This window comes from Lagopus leucura, unplaced genomic scaffold (assembly GCF_019238085.1).
Source record: "Lagopus leucura isolate 7727_CA_CO unplaced genomic scaffold, USGS_WTPT01 Super-Scaffold_100030, whole genome shotgun sequence".
NCBI classification, from domain to species: domain Eukaryota; kingdom Metazoa; phylum Chordata; class Aves; order Galliformes; family Phasianidae; genus Lagopus; species Lagopus leucura.
In genome coordinates this window covers 3,672,931-3,697,396 of record NW_024962281.1, presented here as the reverse complement: position 1 = coordinate 3,697,396, position 24,466 = coordinate 3,672,931, and the positions used below count along the sequence as shown (strand labels likewise).

Genomic DNA, 24,466 nt, shown 5'->3' with positions numbered 1-24,466 from the left:
TTAATTTCTGTATTAATGAAATAATGTTCGCTGTTTCCACATAGCTTTTCTAACAGATGCATCTCACTTGTATGCTGACAGTTGTCTTTCCAAACTGCCAGCTGCAGGCTCAGCTGGACACTGGGAAGTCAAGCTGCACTGCCTTCTTGATCCTGGTTTTAGAGGGCTGTGTCAGATGCATTTTCATTTTGGATCCTTCCTGAGTCTCCAAGTGCAGCACATCATCTGCACTGGGTTGGTTACACATGGACCAAGTCAGGGCAACATAATTAATCTCACATGGCCACTGCTAACCAGGTTTTAGTGTACCTTTGCCTGGAGTTGGTGATCTGGAAGATCAGAGGAAAGGACGTGATAAAGGAAGTCTTGATGGCTTCTAACTTACATGTGATATTAGGTCAGGTTGGCACTTGTCTTCTCTGTTCATCTCCAGCAAGGGTAAAAGCTCCTATCCATTGCATTTAAAATAATCTTCAGGTGGAGATTTCCTTCTGAGCTGGGTGGTTGCACAGTCTTTCTTTCCTCATTCTCATGCACTTTCTTTAGCTCTTGCTGAGGCAAATACGGTCACGTGCTGTTGATTTTAATTCAGTTGAAGAGGTTTATAATATTGGCTTGATAATAAAACGTATCCCAAACTTATAAGAAAACAATGAAAATCTCATATTGTTTGACAGTACGTCAAAGTAGAGCAAAAATATGCCAAGTAACCTTGCAGCTTGCAGTTCCCAAATTGAGCCGAGCCCATCAAGTGGTCGTGACCCAAACACTTGGCACGCATCCCTCCAGCAGGCACCAGCTGCCACATCGAGAGTAGTGCTGCTGCTCTGGTACAGCTTGGGAAACGAGAACCTGAGCTCCCAGCATTGCTGTGCCCATGCTGACATCTAGCGGAGGTGAGGATGAGTGTCCTCAAATCCCTGCCACGACCCCAAAGCAGGCAGCAGGGCTGTGTTGGCAGCGTGCTGCTGGAGGAATGGCAGTCCCCTGGGCAGAGACAGTTCTTCCTGTGCCCCCCATCTCAACACAGATAAAGGCGTTTCAACTGTGGAAGCTATAGTGTTCCCAGCCTTTTAACTCTCCTACTTGCTTAAATTAGCTTACTGACTTTTTTATTTTGAAGTATAAATCTGTCATAACAGCTGAATGTGGTCAAATGGCAGGGTGTTGCAAAGCAGGTTGGATGGGCTCAGATGTGGCAGGCTTTCTTTGCCAGCTGGGTGAGTTGCCACTTCTCCATCAACTGGGATGCGCCTTGAACAGCTCTGGGGTCAGAGCTCTGTGCCTTTCTAAAAGTTATCAACACAAGACTATTTTTAGGTCCTGGGGGCTGTCCTGCTGGCTAATGCCATGCTTAACATGATGCAATTCAGCTTGGTGTTTCTATTTCACTCTGGTTTGAGGAAAGAGTGGTGAGGAGGACGGGGAAACAAACCCGGAGGCAGCCTGAAGAATTGGAGTGAGCCATGGGTTGCTGAAAAGAGAAATGGTGTCAAAGGGATGAAGGCACAAAGGCAGCCAGAAAAACAAAAATGTAGTTCCTGAAAATGAAAATCAGGCTAAATGCAGAGTGACCTGTGGCAGAAAATATCAGACAGACAGGGATAAAGAGGGAGTGAGCTGCAGCAGTCTATAGGCGTAGTTGGAGAGCTGACCGAGTGCTGGGTGATGCTGAAACATACATAGCCCATGTTCTGGAAATGCCTTGGAGAGATGCCCCTGCAGGATCCAGTAGCAGACCCAGGTGTGTGCAGCCTTTGCTGTGTACGTTTGGCAATGCTGGGCTCTGTTTGGCAGGTGTTGGTGTTCTCAGTGGGCTGCTGTATGCAACAGGAGGGCACGATGGTCCCCTGGTCAGGAAGAGCGTGGAAGTCTACGATCCAGGAACAAACACCTGGAAGCAAGTAGCAGACATGAATATGTGCCGAAGAAATGCAGGTAAGCACAATAAGCCTGTCTTTGGTGCTTGGTTGCATTTGTCTGTGGTTTTTAATGTGGCTGTTGTTCTAGGTGTAAAAGTATACAGTATTACAAACAAGTAATAAATTGGAAGATGAGGTGTCTTCAAGGGAATTAATCAAAATGTGGCAGGCAATGTGTTGTGGGACAGAAGTTAGCCTGTTTAACTCTGTGCTCTGCTTTGAGGTGTGTGTGCGGTGAATGGTCTCCTCTACGTGGTGGGAGGAGATGATGGTTCCTGCAACTTGGCCTCTGTGGAATACTACAACCCCATCACAGACAAGTGGACATTGCTGCCAACCAGTATGAGCACAGGGAGGAGTTATGCAGGTAAAGATAGAAATACTTAAGTGAGAGAGCTGGGAACAGCTCGGATCATTCATAAATGTAAGGGTTGTGCCTCCTGATGCTTTAATCTTAAATCTGCATATGCTTTATTTGGTCTTCAGTAGAGGATTCCTTCATGGAAACAGTAAGCAGCTCTGCTAGCTTGCTGCTGATGTTAGTTTTTGCAGCATGATCTTAGCTACAGGGCAACCAGGAGCTGCTCCTGAGATAACAGCTTGTCTGTGCATTCTTAAAACAGGTGTTGCTGTGATTCACAAACCATTGTGACACACAATCAAGTCATTGCAAGGAGCAGAAGTGAAGTGGATCCAGCTAGGTGGTGGTGGGAAGATGACTGACCTCTGACTTAACCCATCTCATTGCTGTTACCATCTTCATGTGACAAGTGCTATGTTACAAACATCATCTGCTCTGCAGTGGATTGCATAGCAAAGGGAAAGTCCTTCTGGAGACATGTTCCATGCTAGACACGAAGTGTTGCTTGTTATCTATGGTGCAATCAACTGTTTTTCTCAATGACAAGTGTGCTGGGATAAACATAGTGCTTGAACTGCAGGCACTGAAGTTCTTGTATGAAACAAAACTGCTACGTTTGGGCATGTGAGTAAAAATGAACGCTTCTGGATTTCTTCACTACTGATGCTCCGTACCCACTGTTGGTTGAACTATTTTCTCACTGCACCCAGAGGGCAGACCTTACTACTGACAGTGGAAACTTCTGAGCACCAACTGAGAAAAGCAGTCAGCAGGAACGGACTGGAACAGGGCGCTCTGGCTTGAGTGTGACACTGTCTCAGTCATACGTTTGTACCTGCCACTGGACTACTGTATGTGTCCCTGAAATGCGTGTCGTGTGGTGGAAATAAATGCCATGTGATTTTTCTACTTGCCATGAATGCTGTTTCCTGTACATGCTGGGCTATGCCTTCCCAGGGGCTGATATCTCAGCAACTCTGCCACACCAAACCTCTCAGCCCCACAAAAGACATGCTGCTCTGACAGGGTTCGTTGCTCCTGTGAAACAAATACTGCTTGAATAGAAACTATTCCCTACCCTGCACCTCGCCAGTGTTGCCAGCTGTGCTGAAAGCCCCAGTTCTAACTCTGTCCAGCATTTCAATGCCATTTCATAATAGAGCGTTTAGATGTCAAAAGAAAGATCTTATGGTGCCATTAATGTAGAAGGTACCTACAGTGAGAACCCTCTGTCAGTTAGGCAGTGGTTAATGAGCATGGTAATGAACATGCAGTGTCTTAATGCTTCCAGAGCACAGAGATCTCTCTAATCACTGTCATTGTAACTGTTATTTTAATCTTCCTTATACTGAAAGTGTTCTGCTGTTAGTAGATAGAATTGATACGATTATTCAAAACAGACAAGTCTAGATATAGCTGTGATGCAGTCATCTTGCTTACATCACAGATTCTCAGAGCTTTCTGTTTAAGAAGATGCTTGACTTGCAAATACCTTTGTTTGCCTCCTTGTGAGCTCTGACATACAGCGTGCAGGAATGTAGACTCCAAAATATTCTCCTGATGTATTCTTTTTTTTCCCTTCCTCACTCTCCCTTCCCCTTTTTTCTTCTTGCTTCTTTCCCATCTCACTATCTTTGATTTATGTGGCCTTTTGTGAAGGCCTGTCTCACTCCTTTTCCCTGTGGATCAGCTGTGGCTTTCTGTTGGGGGCAGCTGACCTGCAGGACCGTATCTGCTTGTGTTACTGCTGAGCACCAGCACAAAGTGCTGCTCTTTCCTGGTATCTTTCTCTACAGATCTGTCAAAAACACTCCAGGCAAACTTCTGCAGTAGAAAAGAAAAATACCTAAAAATCAATTTCTGAGGGATCTAAAGCTAAATCACCTTGTGCAGCTTTAGCAGGTGTGTACATTAGTTCTGTAAATAAGCACATTTCAGTGTGTGAGTTGACGTGGTCCTTGTGCCATGGGCGCCTGCTCCCTCTGGGGGAAATAGTGCCTACCCTTGCTGCTCCACCTCCCATAGAGGAGGGCTAACAATAATAATAATAAGTCCTCTTTATAATACCCTTTAAGTCTCGTGTTGGGTTCTACAATTTGCCATGAAACGTGCCAAAAAAACAGCATAATGTGCTGCCCTTTTTGATGGCTAGTCTTATTGTAAAAGCTGTTGAGGTTGGTGGCAATGTATCCCAGGCTGAAGCTGGCTTCATATCGGAGTCCTGAGATGCATCTTGACAGTGATGTAAGCAAGGTGATGCCTTGGCTTGGAGTGATTTTACCTCTAAAGCTGGTTGCCAAATGTGTGCCTTGCACGCAGCCTGTGGGAATATGGCATAAATGGGATAGGCAAAGCTTTTTAGTCTGTTATCATCTCTTATTGGATGCAGATCAGTCAACAGGATGGACGTGTGTTTGAGCATGCCTGTCTCTTGTTAAGTCTCAAATAAACATAGGAAACGTAAAGCTAAAAAGCTTTGTTGCAGCCAATTGCAGCTGCCAAACTGATCTCAATTCCAGCGTTGCTGGAGCGAAGGCAAATGTTACCAAGAGATTAAGAGTTTTTTTTAAATCTAACCCACAAAAAGTGCTGAAGAGATGCAAGTCTGAAGCTTGCTGTGTTGATCAGATGTCATGAATGGTGAATATACTTGAAAGCTGGGTAATTTTTTCCCCAATTTACATTGCTTTATAAACCTTCCTTGCTTACAAGGCAAAAGCTTTTGATGATTCTCTGCTATTGTAAAATGGCATTTATTGATGCTGGTGGCCGAGACCTAAGGCTTGCTGGACAGGGCTAGGGCTTGGCCATTGCCAGTGCTCCTGGTTGCAGCCACAGCTCCTCCACCCCAACCAATTCCCTTTTCCTTCTCAAATGTTGCAGTGTTATGCAAGCCAAGTGACCTCGTTTTCCAGCTATGCAATATGAACAACTGTAACACATGAAGAACCAGCTGTATCCCCTCCCCTTGAAATGCTTTTGGAATTTGTCTGTCTTTGGTGTGTTGTTCTGTGTTTGTATGATTCATTTGGAGCACCTGAGCCAGCCCCTTTAAAGACTGCCTTTTTCTAGGACTGAAAGCATAGCATCAGTGCTAACGATTTTACTGTAAATATCTTTTTATAAGAATTTTAAAAAATGTTTGGATTGCTTTTTATGGCCGCTGATGACACCTGTGTTAAATTCTGGATCTGATTCCTAACACTCCTGTGCGGTTTTTGCTGGCTGTGATGTGTGAATTTGTATGGATTCTGCACAAGAAATTTAATGATGTAACCAACATCTGGAATAGCTCTTATGTTGGTTCTGACACGGTGGAAGGACAGCACTGGGCTCAACGTTTTGAAACAAAACCCATTACCTCCATCACCAGCACGCTCTTAGATTGCTAGCTATTTGAAAACAGTTTCAGTACTCTAATTTAACTTTCTGTTTGCTCTCTGGTCAGCGTGGTGGATGAGCTGTCTGCCCCGTGGCTGCTTGTGGAGGAGGTGTGATGTGCCACAGGCTGCCGAAAGTGATGGAGTTATTACAGGAGGATTTGTGAAGGCTTTACACACTGAACTCAGGCGGCCTCCTCGCAGCGGTCGGTTGGGAACATGAAGGCTTTTCTCAGCTCTTTGGGGGTCTCTGTGTGCTGACCCCTATGGAACTGTGGCATTGGGTTTCCACAAGGTGACCTTGCACAGAGCTTGCAGTGTCCCCGGGTGCAGGCTGGTGAAGAGGCTCACACACTGCTGGCTCTGCAAGCAGCCCAACGTATGTAAAGCAGGATGGATTTGCCTCAAACAATCTGCTGTTGAAACAAGTTTGAATCAAGTCCATCTTTTCCATTTGTGCCTAATAGATAAATTGGGGGTGATTAAAACCAATTTTCGGTTCATTCAGTTTATCCAAATATTTTTTTTGGTACAGATGTGTACTGCACTGTAATTACCATAAATTTACTCGGTAGCATTTGCATGACAACACCACGAAAGCTTAATACTGTTCTCTCGTTTGCAGCATTTGGAGACCACAATCCTTGCTATCCAGTGATGTGTGATGCCTGATTCATCCAGCTAAGGTGGTGCTTCAGCAGATAAGTGCAGCTTGTTTCTAACCTGTGGGATTCATCGCTCGTAAACCGTAGCATCGGAGCAGTTCCCCCCTGGCTTTGCCTTGTGCCCATACATCCCATGCACACACCTACAGCCTGATGCTCACACCACAGGGTTTGGGAGTCTGGTAGATGCTATAGACTGGAGACGAGCGCTTTTTTCCCTTCTGTCTTTCTCTTTCTGGTTTTATAAGTTATTTTCCTTTACAGTGACAATAAAGACATGTTGAGAATTTGTGTATTTTATGTATTAAAGAAAAAAACAACAACAACCAAACCAACAACTATCAAACAATTTTAAGGATTACAGAAGATGGTGAAGCAGTTTACTTGGAGGTGAAGTTCTTTGTGTAAAGCAGCTGCTGTTGGTTCCATAGCTGACAGCATCACAATGAGTCGTGTCACCATTCAAGCTCATTATTTAATTAAAAGACTGTGTGTGCGTGAATGTGAAGGATGAAGGACGTTGCAAATTGGTTCTTCTGATGGCTGCCTTGTCCAGTGTGATGAATGGTGCAGGGAATGGTCTTCTCTGGTGTATTTATGACAAAACCACGTTGTTCCCTGTTCTTTATTTGAATAAAAACTGGACTAATACAACTCCTCTGGATCTGCTTTGATTTCACCAGCTTCAGGCAGCGAGGAATGCACTCCTTGCTGTGCTTTGTGGCTTTTTTTCCACTTCAGTTGTATGCAAAGGCCTGGTTCTATTTTGTGCCCTCTGACGTGGGACATGGGTACAGCCCAGCTCCAACTGGAGGCAGGCACAGAGAAATGCTGCCCTAAGCTGTATGGGGGTTCCCAGGGCATCCTGGATGTGCACAGTGATTAACAGCACCGCTTTGGGTAGCGTTCTGCTGCACGATAACAAGCACGGAGCCACTTAACTACTTAGTGACATGGAATATTCTAAGAAACGTGCCAAAGTGATTAATGCTAATGTTCTTGTTCAGCAAATTGAGTGAGATTTAATTGGTGCAGCTGCTGGAGCTGAGTGCATTTGATTTGGCCCCCATTTACAAACTGTATTATCACGAGCAGTCCATGCCTCTCTCTCATTGCAACCCTCACGGCCTCTGCTCAGCATCCTGCTCAGTCATTACAAGTCCTATCTGCAGCCAGAAAACTTCTGAAGTGGCCCTTTGAGGAACACATAATGCCTGTCCCCAAAGTTCTGTTCTCTGAAGCACAGGAAATGTCACAGTTATTTTTCAATCTTTATGTTGTTATGTTTTCCTCTTTCTGTGATGCGATGTCACCCCGTGGTGATTTGTCTCACTGGATGAACACTGAAACATCATTGCAGTTTAAATCGTGTGTGTGACATCAGAGCTGCACTGGGACAGGGACATGCCCTAAGACTGCATTTCATGCTGAGGATTTTTAAACTCAAGCCATTTCTGCCAGCTTGCCCTGTGCAGCTGCCAGAGCTGTGCAGGCAGCATCAGAAAAGTTACTCCTGTTGATTAAACACAATGTATTGCATTGCAACCCAACGCCGTGCAATAATGCACACCCATTTCTCCCTGGGAACGAACTTCTCCTTCCGCTCTGCTCCTCGCTGCTCGGCTTTCCTGAACCTGCCCACAGAAATCACAGCTTTCTGCTGGAGGAGCAGCAGAATCCACGTGGATGGGCGGCACAGCTGGAAGGTTTTGTTTTACTTCTGTGTTTGCTTCACACCAAACCCCTCCCTGCCTTCCCAGAACGTTTTGCCTGTGGTTTGTGATGCTGAACACCACACAGCTGTGGCGTGTGGAGCTGCCAGCTCTGCCAGGCTCCTGTGCTTGCAAAGTCACCTTGTCTGCTCCAAGGCAGCACTGTGAGCATCCTACCAGCTGCAGGCCTAATTAGTGCTCAGTTCTTAATGAACAGGGAAACACTGCACGCAGCACCTCCTTGCCAAGTCAAGGAGGAACAGATGAGCCTGTCCAAGTTACCCTGCTTGCTTTCTTCTTTTCAAAACTCGTTTGTTTTTCTCTGAGTCAAAATGTTCTGATGGAAACCATGCATTCAGTGAGCTACGGTGTTCCATACAGCTCCAGTTCACAACTGGGGAACGTTTCATACTGCTGGAAGGAGGGCCGAATGAACAGTCAGTTGGTGTGTTCTCATCCAAGCACTAATATCTAATGCCACACATAACCACGCGTGCTTTAACACATTGCTGCTGCATCCCAACAGTGTTGGAATTCTAAAGCTTCAACCCAGCTCCCAAAACCTCCCTGGAAGCTGCACAGACCTGAAGTGATAACAGACCTCAGCTCACCAGTGGAAAAATGCTGTTGATAAGATGCAGCTCATTTGTGGATCAATGGAGAACAGCCTAGGACACCTCATTTATGGTAACATTGCAAGTTGAATGCGACTAAACCATTATGAGAGTGGAGATTTTGGCTACATTGCCTTTCCAGGTTGAGGTGAGATTTGTGGGTTTTAATAGCTGAGGCTTCCAGGATTTGGGGAGCTCTCTTTATACTTATGGCAGGAGGAATTTGATGATCCTTGCTGTCCCTTCTAACACAAGTCACGACAGTCACAATTCCACAAGTATCACTATCATGAAGTGAAGACACCACAGCCTGCTGATCATTCCCACTTCTTTTCTAACTGCATTTACTTTGGTAGGGAGCCACCTTAATACAAGAGAGAACCAGGTGGAAAGGAATTACCCCTAAAAAAGAACACCTGTGAGTGACTTAACCGTGCTCGATTGCTTCCAGCTGTGGGGTTGGGGGGTTTCACTCGTAGCCTCTCTTTCCTCGCAGTTCCTCCTCTCCCTCTGTGAGGTCGCCTCGTGCTCGGTGCTGCTCCTCGCGAAGCCCCTCGGCACGAGATGAGGGCAGAGAGGCGGCTGGGGGCTCTGGAGAGGAGCGCTGAAGGAGGCAGAGCAGCTCCTGAGCGCTGAGCTGCGGGAGAAGAAGGGGTAAGTTGTGGTGGTACGCGTTTGGGGTCTGTATGGGGGTTGTAGCTCTCGGCATTGGGTTCTACGGCCGTACACCTCGGTTAGCAGGGCGGGCGGGTGCGGCTGCTGAGCAAACGAGTGTGGAGTTCTGCGCGTGGCGATGATTTCTTCGTGCGAGGCTTTGGTGTGGGATTGCGTTTTCTGCGGTTCTGTGCGCTCACCGTGCGGTGCTGCTCCTTCGCTTCGGTGCAGGAATGCTTCTTACTGCTACCTCATTTATTAATGTTACAGCGGTAAGGAGATCAGCGTCGGTGTTAAAAGCCTAGAGAGTGGGGGAGGTGGGGAAGGGGAGCCGAGGAGGGGGCTGCCCTTGTGGCGGGGCACAGCGCTGAGCAACAGCAGAGTCCTTAGCGGACAAAGCGGTGAGACAGAGCTGTTAATGGTGGTGATATCGTTGTAGAGAAGTAAAACAGGCGGTAATGGTGCTCGTCTTTGTCTCGGGTCGTTCCCAAGTTGCAAGGAACGCGCCCTGCGCGGAGGCAAAGCACGGGCAGCTGCCCGCCCCAGGCCCAGAGCCGCGTGGTCCGTGTGGAACTGTACCGGACTGCAAAGCCACAGCGGGAAGATGAAGATGAAGGGGCTCTAGAGGGCAAAGGTGCGTGTGAGGTGCAGGTGGGGCCCGCAGGACGGCCCCATAACAGCTCCTCGTGAGGGAAACGGGGATACAAAATCCCAAAATTGGATGATACGAAACACGTGGCTTCTTCCTGCTCGACGGCGCAGGCACAGGGATCCCTTTTGTCACAGCTGGTTTTCATCCCCCGGCGATTTGGCTTTGGCCTGGTGTGTGGCTGGAGATGCTGGATATTGCCGGGCAGCTTCCCAGCGAGTTGTGTGCGTGCTGCTGTTTGCGATGCCTGCGCATCCCCCGCACCCCTCTAATTTGGTTAATTCTGCGGCCTCTGATGCACGCGGGGCGCTGCTGAATAAACGCACGCTTTGGGGTCAGGTTCTCGGGATGCAGCGATTCTGTCGCGCAGGAGGAGAGATGCCGTGCCTGGTGCCGGGCTCTGGGGGTCAGCACAGCCAAATGAATGAGTCCGCCTAGCGAGCAGCGCTCGCACTGTGCGCGTCCTCGTCGAAATAGTGCTTTCTCGGTCTGTGAAAACGCACAGATGTATTTTGCTCCTTACGCAGTGCAGCTGCACGGTGCGGGCGCCTGAACTTTGTTTTGCATATAGATTGGGATCAGATGTTGTGATAGAAATCATTCCTCAGCTGTTTTCCATCTTCTGTGTGTGCTCGAGTCCCTCATTTGCTGTTGTACATTAAAAATAGCTTGCAGGAGAGAAGCAGGGATTTCTAAGGGGCATTCCCTAATGCCCCTTAGATCCCCATGGTGGGGATTGCAGCCTTAATAAAGCTAATACTACCTGTGAACTCGGCATGTGGTTTACTCTATGTCATGGTTTGAGTCCCTAGGATTAGATATCCAAAAATTTCATAGGTTTTAATACAAGTGCTGTGACTCCCATTTATGTTGCTGAGCTCCATCTGGGGTGAACTGACTCCTCGTGTTGTACACACAGCTGCTACAGACTCACTAAGTGATTGGGCCCAGTATGTGCCTAAGGTCTGATGTGTTAAAAATCACAGAGCCTTTCATTGCTGTGGGGTTGCCCAAATCTGTAACAATTGCCACATGCCTTCTTTTCTCTCAGAGAGGCTGGCAGGAGCTGCTGCACCACGTGGGGGTGATGTTGATCATGTGTTGTTCACATCTCCCCAGCCACCCAAAAAGGAGAGTTGCTGCTGGTCCTGGTGTCTCAAAGGCCCCTGAGGTGTGATGGTGGGCAGGGGTCACGAGGCACAGGAACTGATGGTAATGGACTGGTACCAAGCACAAGGGCTGCCTGCTGGGCCAGGGAGATGGATTGTCTTTTCTAGCTCTTTGCCGCCCCATAGAGCTCTGTTTAACTGATGTGGTCCTCGTGCTGTGTCTCTTGGTTGTTTGAGTGTGGGCTTCTTGCTGCAGGACCTTCCTGAGTTCTCTTATATTCCTGTAGAAACTGAAGCTGACCCCACAGCACTGCCTGAAAGTCACATTAGCAAGATGTGCAGTGTGTGGTATGACTGTTTCAAGACTTGCACTGAAGGACTCTGTCTTATGGACAAAGTAAGGGGTTTGGAAGTCCCATTTCAGGCAGAGTGAAACAGGTGCTCTCCAGCTGCTGGGTTCTGGGATTTATATCTAATAGAAACATAATGTCATTACCTGGAAGCTGCTCAGCTTGGTAAATAACACTCAAATTTCTGGAGGTCAAAGAATGTTTTTGTAGAATGTGTACAGGTGGTTGTATGGCACATAATTACTCCTGGCTGAACTTAGAGCCCCTCATTTGGTTTGATCTATTTTTTTTTCCTTCTTTAAATTCTGAAATACAAACTGAAGAAAGAAGGCTCCGGGGATTATTAGCATCTTACCTCTGCCGTAGTGCAGAAGCAGACGTCGCCCAGGAAGGGACTGATTGCCTGTGCTGCGTGCTGATGAGCTGGAAAACCTTCTATTAGTTTATGGAGATGAGATTTAGGCTTACACAAAAGCTTGACGCCATGTCATGTTTTTAATTAGTTTTCTGAAAAGGTGTGAGATGAGACATGCATGCACTGCCAGTGTCATGTGGCTGCGAAGGAGGATGTCCTCAGTTCTGAAACGTGCATCTTTTTTGCAGATAACTCATTTTATAATTGCCATTTAAATAAACTGGGGACAGACTGCTCTAGTTTTACTTACCTGGAAAGCACCTCTATTCTTTGGCTGGCCTGTTGCTTTTAATGAGGAACTGTCTAGGTTTGATCACATAATAACAGGTGAAATCAATACCCAACACTCTTCTAAGACAAATCTGCTGGAGGATTTATGTCTGGATGGGGTGGTGCTTGTGGTGGTGCTGGGGACTTGGGTATGTCACAGCAGCTTGCTCCTCCCCAGCTTAGTTTAATGTTGGCCCCAACCAGTTGTGAGATCTCCAAGGGGAACTCTTGAGAAGGGCTTGTTTGCAGTCCTGCAGATGTGTGATGTTGGCTTTCTGAAGGGATGGAGAGGAGCCAAGCTGCTGAATTCTCCCTGTGTGGAGGAGATCCATCTCCTGCAGTATCATAGGGAAATGCTATTTGAGTAATGTCTTCCCTAAGGAAGTACTTTAGGATTAAAATAGGGATCGTAAACTTTTTTTCATTAAATGCATTTTAAGCTTCACTTTCCATCCTGTGTCTGGGCTTCAGCCATGGAAGACAAAGCAGAAAAACTCTTCCATGCTCTTCTAATGCAGGTCATGTTTGTGCTATTGAATGAAGCTGTCTGTAGCCTAAAAGTACACACAAGATGTGCAGGATGTAAGCTCTACAAATGTTAGTACTTGAGCCCGAAGGCCCGTATTAAATTGGCCCACATATTTGCATGTGTATTTACTTAATTCCTTCCTTTCCAGCTATTAAATCCTGTATGTCAGGGGGATATTGCTATGGTTTAGGTGTGAGCAGGTTGGCTGCACTGCTTCTCACCTGCAGCAGGCATTGCATCAATTCTGCATTGATGCTGCCAGAAAGGTTGGTTCAGGAAAAAGCTGAAAGACTGCTTATAACCTCAAGTTTATTCATGTAGCAATCCTGCTGTTGTTACCTTCTCTGCACTGGTAACTGAACCTTGTGCTGCATCACATCCAGCTGCTTCTCCGCATTTTGTGTGTGTGCTTCTTAGTAGCCAAGCGTGTCCTGTAGTGATGCGAGCTTGTCTGATGGTGTTATGATCACATAGGAGCTGTGTGAAAGCCTCTACCAGACTTTTCATTTCTGCACGCCTATTCCTCACAGTCCCTGGAGGGATGCTTTGTGTCAGAAGGCTTCACCTTGCCGTGGGAAGTCGTGCTAAAGCTGTCAGAACCTCACTCTGCAAGCAGGTGTTAAAACGTGTTTTAAAGACGAGAATCACAGCACACCCATTTTCCTCTGCTGTAGCTCTAACGAATGACAGCTCAACCAGTGTGTGTGTGTGTGTGTGTGTGTGTGTGTGTGTGTCTTGGAGGGGCTGCACCAGGCGTGGTTTGATGGCTTTGCTGTGTCTGTAGGCACAGACTTTGTCAATCAGCGATGACTTCTCTCCAGCTCATAACCTCAGTGGCTGATTTCCACCCCTCACTGCTGTGACTGGGCCATCTCCCAGCCTCCTTCCAATGGGGTTTCCTTCTTTCACACATTGAGGATTTAAAGGAAAAATGAGCTCCTTGGTCCTCGTGTTGCAGCACTGCTTCCTCAGGGACTGGGAAACCTCTCCAGGGCTCTGGGTATTGCTGAATGTTGTCTTTAACTGTGGGATGTTTTGCACACAGAGGATGAAATTAATGAATCTGATGATAATGAAGGTATAACTGAATGAGATGAATGTTATGCCTAGAGGCTAATCATCAAGTAATTCAAGTGAGGCTGCAATTATAAGATTAAGATTTGTGTGATAACATTGTTTACCTTTACATAAACCAAAATTCAATCCTTAATAAAGCGACAGCAAATTAAGTTAGAGAGGAAAATATAGGGGGAGGGAGGAATCTGTTCAACAAAGCAGGTGGATTTTTAGTTCTATCAGCTCAGGAAAAAGCCAGGAACAAAACTGGCTGGAGGCTGTTGGAGAGAGAGGGTCTGATCAATGCAAAATCTTGGTGGGCTGTATCCTCCCTTTTGGTGCTGCAGTGGTCGGGTTGGGCTCCCAGTCTTTGTCCAAGGTGGGTTTAGTGAAGCCAGGAAGGATCTGCTAGTGGTGTCTCAACTCCAGCTCACTGGTGAGAAGGACTGTGATGCCCTCCTGTTCTCAACCCGTATCTGAGAGCTTTATTAAGAAGTGATGTGGAAATGAAGCCATTTTATCTGCATGTAACTCATGGCTCATGTCAATGGGGTGAGGCCAGAACACTGAGAGCAAAGCTGGAAAAATACAGCAGCTGGGGGCACACAGAACACTGCCAGGTGACAGAAAGGACGCCATAGAGCAGTGTGTGCCACGCTGGATTTCTCTGGAAGGAGCCAAAAGGAAAGCAGGAATGGGGATGCCTGGAAGCAGTGAGCTCACAAGAGAGTCACTCAGCAGCAGGGAATGAATGTTATCATTTAGCAGAAAAGATGTTGGTGCTGGGAGTAACTGAGAAGGCGTGCACTGTGGGTGTGGGTTCGGCACCTTGGCTCTGAATGAAGGAGAAATCTGCAGTGGTTCCCGTTTCTAACAGCTCCCACTTCAGCTGATTTCACACTTTGGGTGAGCAGGGAGGGCAGGTGGAGGTGCACGGTGCTGAGCTGTTGGCAGCTCTGAGATGCTCAGGGATTATTCTTCTTTGCAGAGCCATCAGCAGGTGGAGTTTTTCTGCCACGAGATGGCATTGATTATGCAGGGAAGGAAGGCGAGGCTGCAAAAGGAGCTCAGCCCAGGGACCAGAGTGGGCTTAAAATAAAAACAGTGCTTCCAAATTAATAGCAGGCGAGTATGAAACGAGTGTTTGTCACATGCATGTCTGATATGGAATTATGTTATCAAAGAGCTTATTTCTGATGTGTCAAATGGAATTGCTGCTCATCAGATGAGCCACTGCAGCTGCTGATGGTGATGCTGGTGATGCGAGCACAGTTTTGCTTGCAGATGTTTTTCTGGTGTGTGAGCATGTGAGATCTGAGTGGGTTTCACTTCAGCCATAGGTCTCATAAAGGCTGTTTGTTGTTAACTGGGAGCTAACAACAATTTGCCCTTGTCTGATATTCTTCTGGTGGGTTGCCTGAGGTCTTTGCTGCAGTTTTTGTTGGGTGCAAGTCCTCATTTCAATGCTCTGTGCTTTGCACGTGCATAAAAATCTATTTTCACTCTTTTCCAGGGCTTCCTTTGATCTCTGTGTGGCCTTGTGGAGTTTATTTGAAGTGTAAAAGCCACTCAAATACTCATGGTGCCACACAGATCTCTGTCCATTGTCGCTGGCTTGCCCACATCATGCTAACTCAAACCCTTCTGTATTTATTACTTCTAGTGATGGCACAGTATGTAGGTACTCCTTGGTCTTCTCCGTTAGAGGTGCCAGAGGTGTGAATTTCTGGGGGTGGAGGAGGTGTTCAAAAGTTGTAAAATCCAGTTTGGTGCCCTAAATCTAGGGAATATTCCCCAAGGAGATGAAGAGGATCTGTGTAATATCACAATGTGGCCAAACTCCTATATGAAGTTGCAGGGGAAAACCCTGGTTCTTGGTTCTCTTAATGATTTCTCTCTGCCTTTTTTGCTGGTTTGGCTTTAAAAGCACAGGTTATCAAAATGTCGTGCTGGTGAACATAGCTCACAGCATCATGAGACAATGGCAAATTGTTCTGAGATATATCAAGTGCTTGCCAGAGGTTCTCCTTTGCTGTGTTTTACAACTTGGAGCTGCCAAGGGATTTTTTTCAACTGTGTCCTGTGTTTCATAGGATTTGGAATTGATGCTTTGTTTTCTTCTTAGAAGAAGCAGTGGGCTTTGTCTTTGCTACGTGTAGATAGAAGCATAAGAGAGTGAATACCCCAGCAATCCCACCTAACCTCACCAGCAAACTGAGCAGTGCGTAAAGCCGCACTGAGCCTCCTTCAGCAGTGCCATAATGTGTGCTCTGTTCCTCCTGCAGCTGTGGGGTCAGTTCTAAAGCATGAAGTTCCTCTGCCAGTAGTGTTATAGCAATGACCATTGTGCTTGATCTTGCATGTACTTCCCACATGGAAACCTGCTGAAGTCAATTGGTGTTGGAGCTGGAGGGCTCCTGAGCCTGGCTCACCATCACCACCTGTGACAGCACTGGACTCTGTGTTCTGGGTATCACTGTGCAGGAACTTGTTTGAGAAATGTTCACTTCTGGTGCCTGTTCCCCTCTTTCCAGCAGGCAGGGACATTTATTTTCATTTTTTAAGTACCCCAGGAGGTTGCTTTTCTCTTCTGATCTCAGAAATGTGTGGCAGCTCGCACTTTGCGTTCCCTGCCTTTGGTGTGAAACGTGCTGGAAATAGTCCTGTTGTTTTGCCTTCAGTTCTACTTTCCTTTCGTAGTCTATCTGAACTTCTTAATCATGTGGATGTAGAGTGTCTCTGTATAATTTTCCCTATTTGCGCCCACTTGATGGATTTTTGCCCTTGGTTTGAGGCCATTTCTTATCAATTTATTTTAAGAATTTTTTATTTTTTTTTATTTTTTTTTAGGAAAGGCAATAAGGAAATAAAAAGACAAACGATGTAATTGCAAGCTTGGTTCTTCTGGCATCAAAGCTTTGGTGTCTCTGACAGAAAGCCTACAAAACTCCAGAGCCTGGTGTATGACAGCACCGCCTCCAGCAGCTTCATGCATTTGCATTCATGGCAATGCAGTGCCTGTTTATGTGCAGTTTGGGGGAAGTGTTTGCTTTTTTTTTATTTTTTTTTTTTTTTGCAGCAGAGCTGCTCTGCTTTTTGGGCAGTAGTTGCACAAACCTTGTCCCATGTCACTTGGGTTTTAGTGCAGGTCTACCAGGGGCTCTGGCAAAGGCAGAGGGTGATGCTTGTGCTCCTGATCCTGTGTGCAGCTGTATGTCCTTGCTGGATAAGCAGCTGGCGATGGAATGGCCTCAAAATGTGCCTCTTGTCTGACAGCACAGAGCCTACATTGCCACCTGCCCATCAGCTGTACCATGAAATATGTTGTTTGTATTAACTTCGTAGTGTTCTTACATTTGGATTGAGCGTGGCATGGAGCAGAAAGTAATTTGGCTTTTCTTCTTCAGCTCTACTTGTACAGCTATACCCTCGTACATAATGCTTTCTTAAAAATGTATTCAGGTTTGAGCTGGCTGAATGTGGTCCCCTGGGTTAGAATCAATGCTGCTTAGTGCCTCATAACACCATGGGTTCGTCCCTCTGTGCAGGATTTGCAGGGGTCTGTGAGTGAATCTCCTGCACTGGGGAAGTGAGTTGGTGCTTCCAGTGCAGCTGGAGGGTTTCCTGGAGGTATTTCTGAACTGAGAGAAGAAAGTATCATCAAGCCTGGGTTCTGTGCTCACCTCACATTTTCTGGTCACGTATGATATTTGAGGGAAAAGGAGGCTTGGATGCTTGCAAAGAGGGTATGGAACCCAAATGGGCAGAAATTCAAGTTTGAAACCAGTTCTTAGCTCTGCTAGCTGTGAAAAGAAGCTGCAGTCCTTTTAAGGCTCCCAGCCCATGGCTCTGCTGTGTAAGGCTTCCTACCAGCAACAGCAAATGTGAGGATAGCACAGGTGATGAATGGAGCTGGGTCCCCACAAAGCTCTGCCAGGGCTGGTTTTGGCGGTGGGGGTTCACTGGGTGCTTTCTCATGGCAGGTAATGTCCCAGAGCTTTTGGTAGTGAAACTGCCCAGTTTAGGGATTGAGAATGAATGGGTCCTGCTCTGCCTGTGCATGAATTTGCAGGGACATTGCTGCCATTCTCCGTTGGCAGATGGTAAGGAAAGCTTTTTCATCAAATGAGAATGTTTCCTTGCTGATCAGCAAGGGGCTTGATCAGTCTTGAATTCCTGGAACTGGCTTTAAAGTGAGAGATAGGCATATGTTGGTGATTACTTTAAGCCAAATTTATCTTATAATGGGTCTGTTGGCAGTAACAGTTGTTGGGAGTTTTCCCCTCAAGTCAAACAGACTCATCAAATTAAATTCAGCTGTAGGCTGAAGCCCTCTGTTCAATACCTTCCTTTCCTCCTTCCTCTTCTACAAGTTCCAGACAACCAGAGCATCCCTTGGCCAGCAGCCCTGCTCCGCAAACTTTTCTCTGTGTGTGAGAACAAAAGCTGTAGTGAGCCTGGAGCAGTCCCCTCAGACAGCCAGCATGCACAGAACAGGCAACAGATGCTGCTGTTTTTTTTTTTTTGCAAACCCAAAACTTCATTATGCTTGGAGCAGTCCCATAGGTGTAGGGAAAAAAAAAAATAAAAACCCAACACAAAACCAGCACCATCAACCTGATTTATAGATTGCAATCATCACGGCTGGATTCTAAAGCAGCAGGGTATGTTTTTGGTGAGGGTCCCTCTTCCTGGCCTTAGGAGGATTTGGGGATGGGTGCAGGAGTGATGGGCAAAGGGGCTGAGCTCCCTCTGGAGCATGGACTGGGGATGGAGCAGCTGCACCTGGAATGCTTTAAGGAAATCCGTCAGGCTGCACTGTTAAACTCCACTGTGATTGTGCATAGCTGATTATGTCGCTGTTTCTTTGTGGGTATGCCTTGTTTTCACTGCTTAATTCCTATCGCAGCATCTGCCCCGCAACCTGAAGTGGCAGGGGACCCTTGACCTTTTTGTGAGCCAGACTTCTACCAGAGCCAGGAAGAGCCCAAAACACAAAAATTGCCTCTGAAGAAAACACAAATTCTAAAGTTAATAACAATTCTGCACTGTTGAGATGCATTTAGCAATGCCCAAAGCAGGAGGGTACAGATGGAGAAGCACAGCATTTCCCAAGGCCTGTGGGCCTTGCTGAGCTCCTGGTTCAGCTGGATGAGCAGCCCAGGGCAGCTTTTGCACAGCAGCTTCTGAATCTCTGTAAATCTTGTTTCAGATGCAGAGGGCTGGGGATAGCTTTTATTTTTTTTTCTGCAAATGGAGGCTAAAAGACTTGTGTGCTGCATGTTCTGCTTATGCATGATGGAGGGGTAATGCTACAGCCTAGAGAAAAGATTACTTGGAATTGTGCTTTGCAGAGCATGCTAGCAATAATTAGAAAGCAAACCAGTCCCTGCAAGCCACCGGGATCTTCTGGCAGGAGCCTCTCCTCCTTTAGGGGCAGTAGAGCTGGAGCCTTGCTGGGGGACATTGCAGTGCAGAGGGCTGAGTGCTGCCTGGTGTTGGTTAATAGATGCTCTATGCTGATTGTGAATCCACTTGTTAGGCACTTGTTTGCCCTGGGAGGTGCGTTAGCTACGGCCTTGGCATAGCTGTGGGAAAGCAAAGGCTGAGACAACAGTTGGACAAAGCTGGATCAGTCTTTTCAGAACTGTGGCATGATTTGTTACAGCTGAGTCCTTCCAGTAAATCCTTAAGGTTTTCAGCAGCTATAAGCTTTTTATAGCAAATCAGATTTTTGCACCCATCTGGTTGACTGGCTATAAACATGCAGCTCACAAGTTGGCTTGTTAGGTTTTGTCAGAATTAAAAAAAAAAAAAAAAAAAAAAAAGCCCCAAAAGCCCACCATGTGCAGTGCAGTATTCATCTATAGCTGCCTTGGATGAACTGTCTCTCATAAACGAACACAACCAAGAGGAGTGGCTTGATTATGAAATCCTGAAGGCAAAAGCCTCAGACTCTGTAAAGCAGCAGGTTGGTGTAATTGAGAACATCCAAGCAAGTCAAACCTGTGTTTTGTGTGCTGTGAAGGTGAGGAGGACAGTGTGTTGTTAAGGGTTATGGTTAATGGTAGGGTACTAGTATGCACTGCATGTTGGAAGCTGGGTTTACTCTGTTTACTGCTCCTTGCACTCAGTTACTGGTACTTTTATTGTAGGTATCATTTGATATTGTACTTTGGATATATTGAAGGGTCTGAAGCATTTTTCCTCTTAAGGCTCTAGCAGCTTGGGTGTGGAACAGCCTCAGCAGCTCTAGGAGACATCAGCACTGGTTCAAGATGTGGCCCAGAGTGAATTTACAGCTAAGTCTCATGTTCCATTAAAAAAAAAAAAAAAAAAAAAAAAAAACCAACACATTTCTGCAGTTTAAGGTATGGAAAGGACACATCTGCATTTCTGTGCAGTGCAAGCAGGAAGGACTTGGGTTGGTTCCTGCCTCTGGGTGACGGCTGGTTCCAGCCTCTCCTTGGTTGTGTACACGACTTTAGAGCATTTGAAGCAGAAAGTGTGAGATGCTTCAATACAGCTTACTGTAAGAACACTGTATCCAGTGGGATGACTGGTTTAGTGGGAGCCTCTGCTCTCCCTGTGCCCACCCATCCCACGCAGGAGGAGATCTGGGGGATTTCATGCACTGGGCTTTGGGGCAAATCCTGTGTTGGATGTAAAAGCCAACAAGAGGCTGCTATGTGATATATTTGCAAGGGGAATGCACTTTGTCAAAAGGGTCCTCAGAACCACAGTACTTTTCAGCCTGCTCAGCAGTTACAAGGCTCTTATAGCAAGTCAAAATTCTTCACCCATCTACTTGGGAAATTGTTTCCTTCTGGTGCACTTGTTACATTTCATTGCTGCTAAATAAAATAAAAAGTCAATGCACCTTGCCCCACTGGTGTATTCATCTGTGTCCACTTCTGATAAAGTGCATCTCCTATAATAAAGGTGTGCAGATGCTCTGGATGTGCACATCACTGCTTCCAGGCTGCTAATAATGCATCAGCATCATTAATGATGAGTACAGAGGTAACGCACACCAACCAGAGCAGTCTCACTGGGCACCTCTCCAGGTAGGTGTGTGTAGGGTACGTGATGCTGATGTTGTCTTTCATGAACAGTTAAATTTCCCTTGATTGCACCCTCCTGAAAAGGAGAAATAGAGTCACTTATTAATAGTCAGCCTTACTTCTGATTGCTGGAGTGCTTTCACTAGGGAAAGATTCAGTTTAAAAAAAAAAAATCACTACAACCATGTGAATGGGAATGTTAGGAGTTTGCCTGCATATTCCATGTACTGAAGGGATCCAGTGCCATTCCTGCTCCCTCTGCTTTGCTGTGCTCCTGGTGCTGCCTGGGGAATGGCAGCACGCAGCCCTGCTCTGAGAGGACAGCCTTGGTAACTTGTTCTAATTTTGTCTCGTTGTCTGCAAGGCCTGAGAAATTAAAAATGCTGGGCATGTTTTGTTGCACTGAATATAAACAGTCAACCCTCAGTGGGGAAGTTAATTAAAATGGCCAATGCATCATATTCCCAATCATCCGAGTGGTGCTCCGTGCTCCCTGTGCTCTGACCCACGTTCCTGGCTGTGCTGCTGGGATGGGGGCTGTGGGGACACGGCATGTGTGGGGTTGGGATGTGCTGAGGTTCATCACGTGCTACAGTGCAAATGTTGTTTGTTGTGAAGGCCACAGTGCCCGGAGTCTAATCCAGTGCTGTACTACGGAGCAACGCTCAGCTAATGAAACTGCCTCAGATTAAACACTAACCCTTTTTCCTTCCTTTCTTTTTCACTGTGTCTAATTGTCTCCAAGTTCCCAGGCTCACCTGTTTGATGTTAAAAGGGCTTGATCTTGCTATATTTTTTTCCTGTACCTTTCAGTCATCTTAATGCTGCTTTTCTTTCTTTCCCTTTGCAGGCATTTCTTACCTGATTGATGGCTAAAGTGGATTGTTACAAACCAATTTTACGGCTCATACATAGGCATTAATATTCACTGATGCTTGCTTCAAGTCTCGCTTTAGATGACCGCTTGGCCTCCTTTCACTTCTTTATCATTTTTATTTGGGAGCAGTGTCTTCCCCACCCCAAGCCTGCCTGCACCTGAGCAGCTGCCACCTTCCCATTAAGCAGTGACAAAGTGCCTTTTGTGTCTTTTAAGCATACTGAGTTCCTTCACAGAGGTGATGCTCTGTGTGTGAATGTTCGGTGATGCCTTGTGCTGCTTGCCTTGGAAGGGTAGGTCTCAGGGCATGATCCAGGCATTGAGGATGCTGCTTGTAGGATGCCGGATTTTATTGCCAAGCTCTTATCTGAGGTGGTAGGAAATAGTACAAATACTTAAAAACAGTACTAAGAATCAGTGCTGTGGTACGTAAACCTTCCCCCATATGCTAGCATTTCTCTTTAAGCCTGCCATTGTAAAGCAATAACTAAGGGCACTGTCCCTTCATCAGCTGTGGGTGCTGCAGCCTCGTGCCATGGTGCTCTCTGACGTGATGGTTCTCCTTCTGCAGGGGAGGAGCTGCATGAACTACGACTCTGCTCTGTTTGTTTATAGGTTGGAGATTAATGTAGCATGGATGAGAAACGTGTTTATGTAGAGGATTGTGACTAATGTAGTGTGTTCATTGTATATCAGTAAGCACTAATGACTCTTCCTCTGTGTGCTGTTGGGGAGGTGCTGGTGTCTGGATCCCAAAGAGGAAAGTTGGATTCTGGAGCTGCCAATGGGCATTTTGGGGCTCTCACAGAGGCCAGAAGTCAACGTTCCCACAGTGAGCAATGACTTGAGGCCCTGTGATGCTTGAGGTTAACCAGAAATAAATTAAACCTGCAGAATATCCCTGATGGTGTGAGATCTATTTTTCCCATGGTACCCTTGAGATTTCGGCAAATCTGAGTGTCTGGCAAATAACTGAGATCCTGGGTATTTGGGGACTGTGACTGCTGTTAACGCCAGCTGTGTTGTGAAAGATCTGAAAGGATCCCCATAACCAGTGGTGACCACCACTGCTATGTGACTCTGTTTTGGCTGTATGTGCCTGGACGACTTGGTGCTGTGTGTGCAAAGCCCAGAGGCTGTCTATGGCAGCTTCTCCAAAAACCAGCACAAAAATTTGTCAAAAATGAGACTGATGGAATGATTTGTGATGAATAACCACAATAATGCAGGCAAGGGAAACTCACTGTAGTATGCATTTGGGCAATAGGTTTTTCTTTCAGATGCTTTGTTGCCTGTTAGAAGACCAAAGAGAGCTGAGGTACCTCTTTGGGTCTCAGTCTTGCCTGGAGTGCTTGATTTGTTGGTGGAATAACCTAGAAGTGGAAATGGACAGCACTTGTCCCTTATGGTCTTCACGAAGCACTGCACTCCTCTTGGGGCTTTTGGTTTCAGTGCAGATGAGCAGAGCATGACATGCCATAGTGCTCCAGCTGGTTCTGCCAGCATGACCTTGTTTGGGTTTTTTCCTCTTGTTTAGAGGAAAAGTGGTGCAGCATGGTTTGTGAAGCAAGTGGGAGAGCTTTCTGCTGCAGCTTCCTTGGCAGCCTGGCAGGATCCAAAGGCATTGGCTGGGGGGTGTGCTGCTTCCTGGCCCCAGAAGAGCTGTGTCCTGGGCTTCTGTGCAACGTATTATTTCCCATTAATATTTTATCAAGCAGAAGAAGCAAGTTTCTCTTTGAAGTTGCACACAACTAAATCAGCTTCTTATTATAGCATTAAAATAGTGGCAGTTTTGCTTGGGGGAAAGGAAGGCAGGCAGCCCAGCTATAAATACTCTATCGGAGTGCTTAATAACTTTAGGAATAAGCAAGTGCTGCAAACCAGAAATTTACTTTCTGTGCCCCCGGAGGCCAGACCTGCAGCAGCTCAGCCCCTTTAAGTTGGTTCTATCATCCTTTGGAGCTTGGTGTGAGCCCCCAAGGGAGAGCATTGGGACTGGGTGACACTGTGTCCTCAGGCACTGTGAAAAAGAACAGAGGTTTGGGAATGGAGGTGGAAATGTACTGTGCTTAGATCTGAATTTTTCTATCTGTTGTTGTAACATGGGAGTGTGTGTCTATGTCTTTATCGTGCAGTTACATCTTACCGGGCTAAAAGCTTGCTTGGGAAAAAATCTTTCCTTCCCTCATTGTCCACCAGCACTTTGTCTGGCAAGTGTAATAGAAACTGACCAGCACACAGAGTTGTAAAGATGAAAAGTGCTGTAAATGTGTCACTACCTGTTATGTGCATTATATGAGAGATTTGTTGCAGTTGAGACAAGCTGCCTATAGGGAGGACATGAGGAATTTGGGGGGAAAAAAAAAGGATTGTACTTACAAGAAGGTGAGGTGTGCAGAGCTTCCTGTGTAGCACTTCTTGGAAATCTCTGTAATTAGTGGCAGGACAACGCAGCCTAAATGCAGAACCGTTTGATTGCTCTTTCCCAGACCAAAGCTGTCCCAGCAGGGTGGGTCGGCTGCAGCCCTTCCTCCTGTATCTGTATGAGTGTGGTGCTGAGGCTGAGTGCTGGAGTAGGCAGGAAAGCAATGCTAAAGCTCTTAATGAAGCCCAGTTGTCCAAGTGGTGCTCTGCAATCAAATCTCTTTTGATGGTTTTAGCTGCAAAGAAAACTTCATGCTGATCAGCTGATGGCAAGTTTAATTTCATCTTTTTTTTCCCTTGGGATGCCTTGTCTGCCCCATTTCATTATCTCTGCAATTTGTTCACTCAGGAAGGGCTTTTTTTCATTGTTCTTGCTTTTTTAACCATGCTTGCATAGCTGCTGGCCTGACCTTGG

General features: G+C 46.4%; 1 protein-coding gene across 6 annotated transcripts in view; it reads left to right on the top strand.

The window, feature by feature from the left end:
* The window catches only part of KLHL3 (kelch like family member 3), a 112,655-nt gene extending 105,673 nt beyond the window's left edge, over nucleotides 1–6,982 (top strand). For all 6 annotated transcript variants that reach the window (XM_042881716.1, XM_042881715.1, XM_042881712.1 and 3 more), the window contains 3 exons: nucleotides 1,798–1,938; nucleotides 2,146–2,289; nucleotides 2,546–6,982. In XM_042881716.1, the coding sequence (XP_042737650.1) occupies nucleotides 1,798–1,938; nucleotides 2,146–2,289; nucleotides 2,546–2,574 (314 nt within the window). In that variant the 3' untranslated portion in view covers nucleotides 2,575–6,982. The remainder of the gene's footprint in view (nucleotides 1–1,797; nucleotides 1,939–2,145; nucleotides 2,290–2,545) is intronic.
* Nucleotides 6,983–24,466: the final 17,484 nt, after the last annotated feature.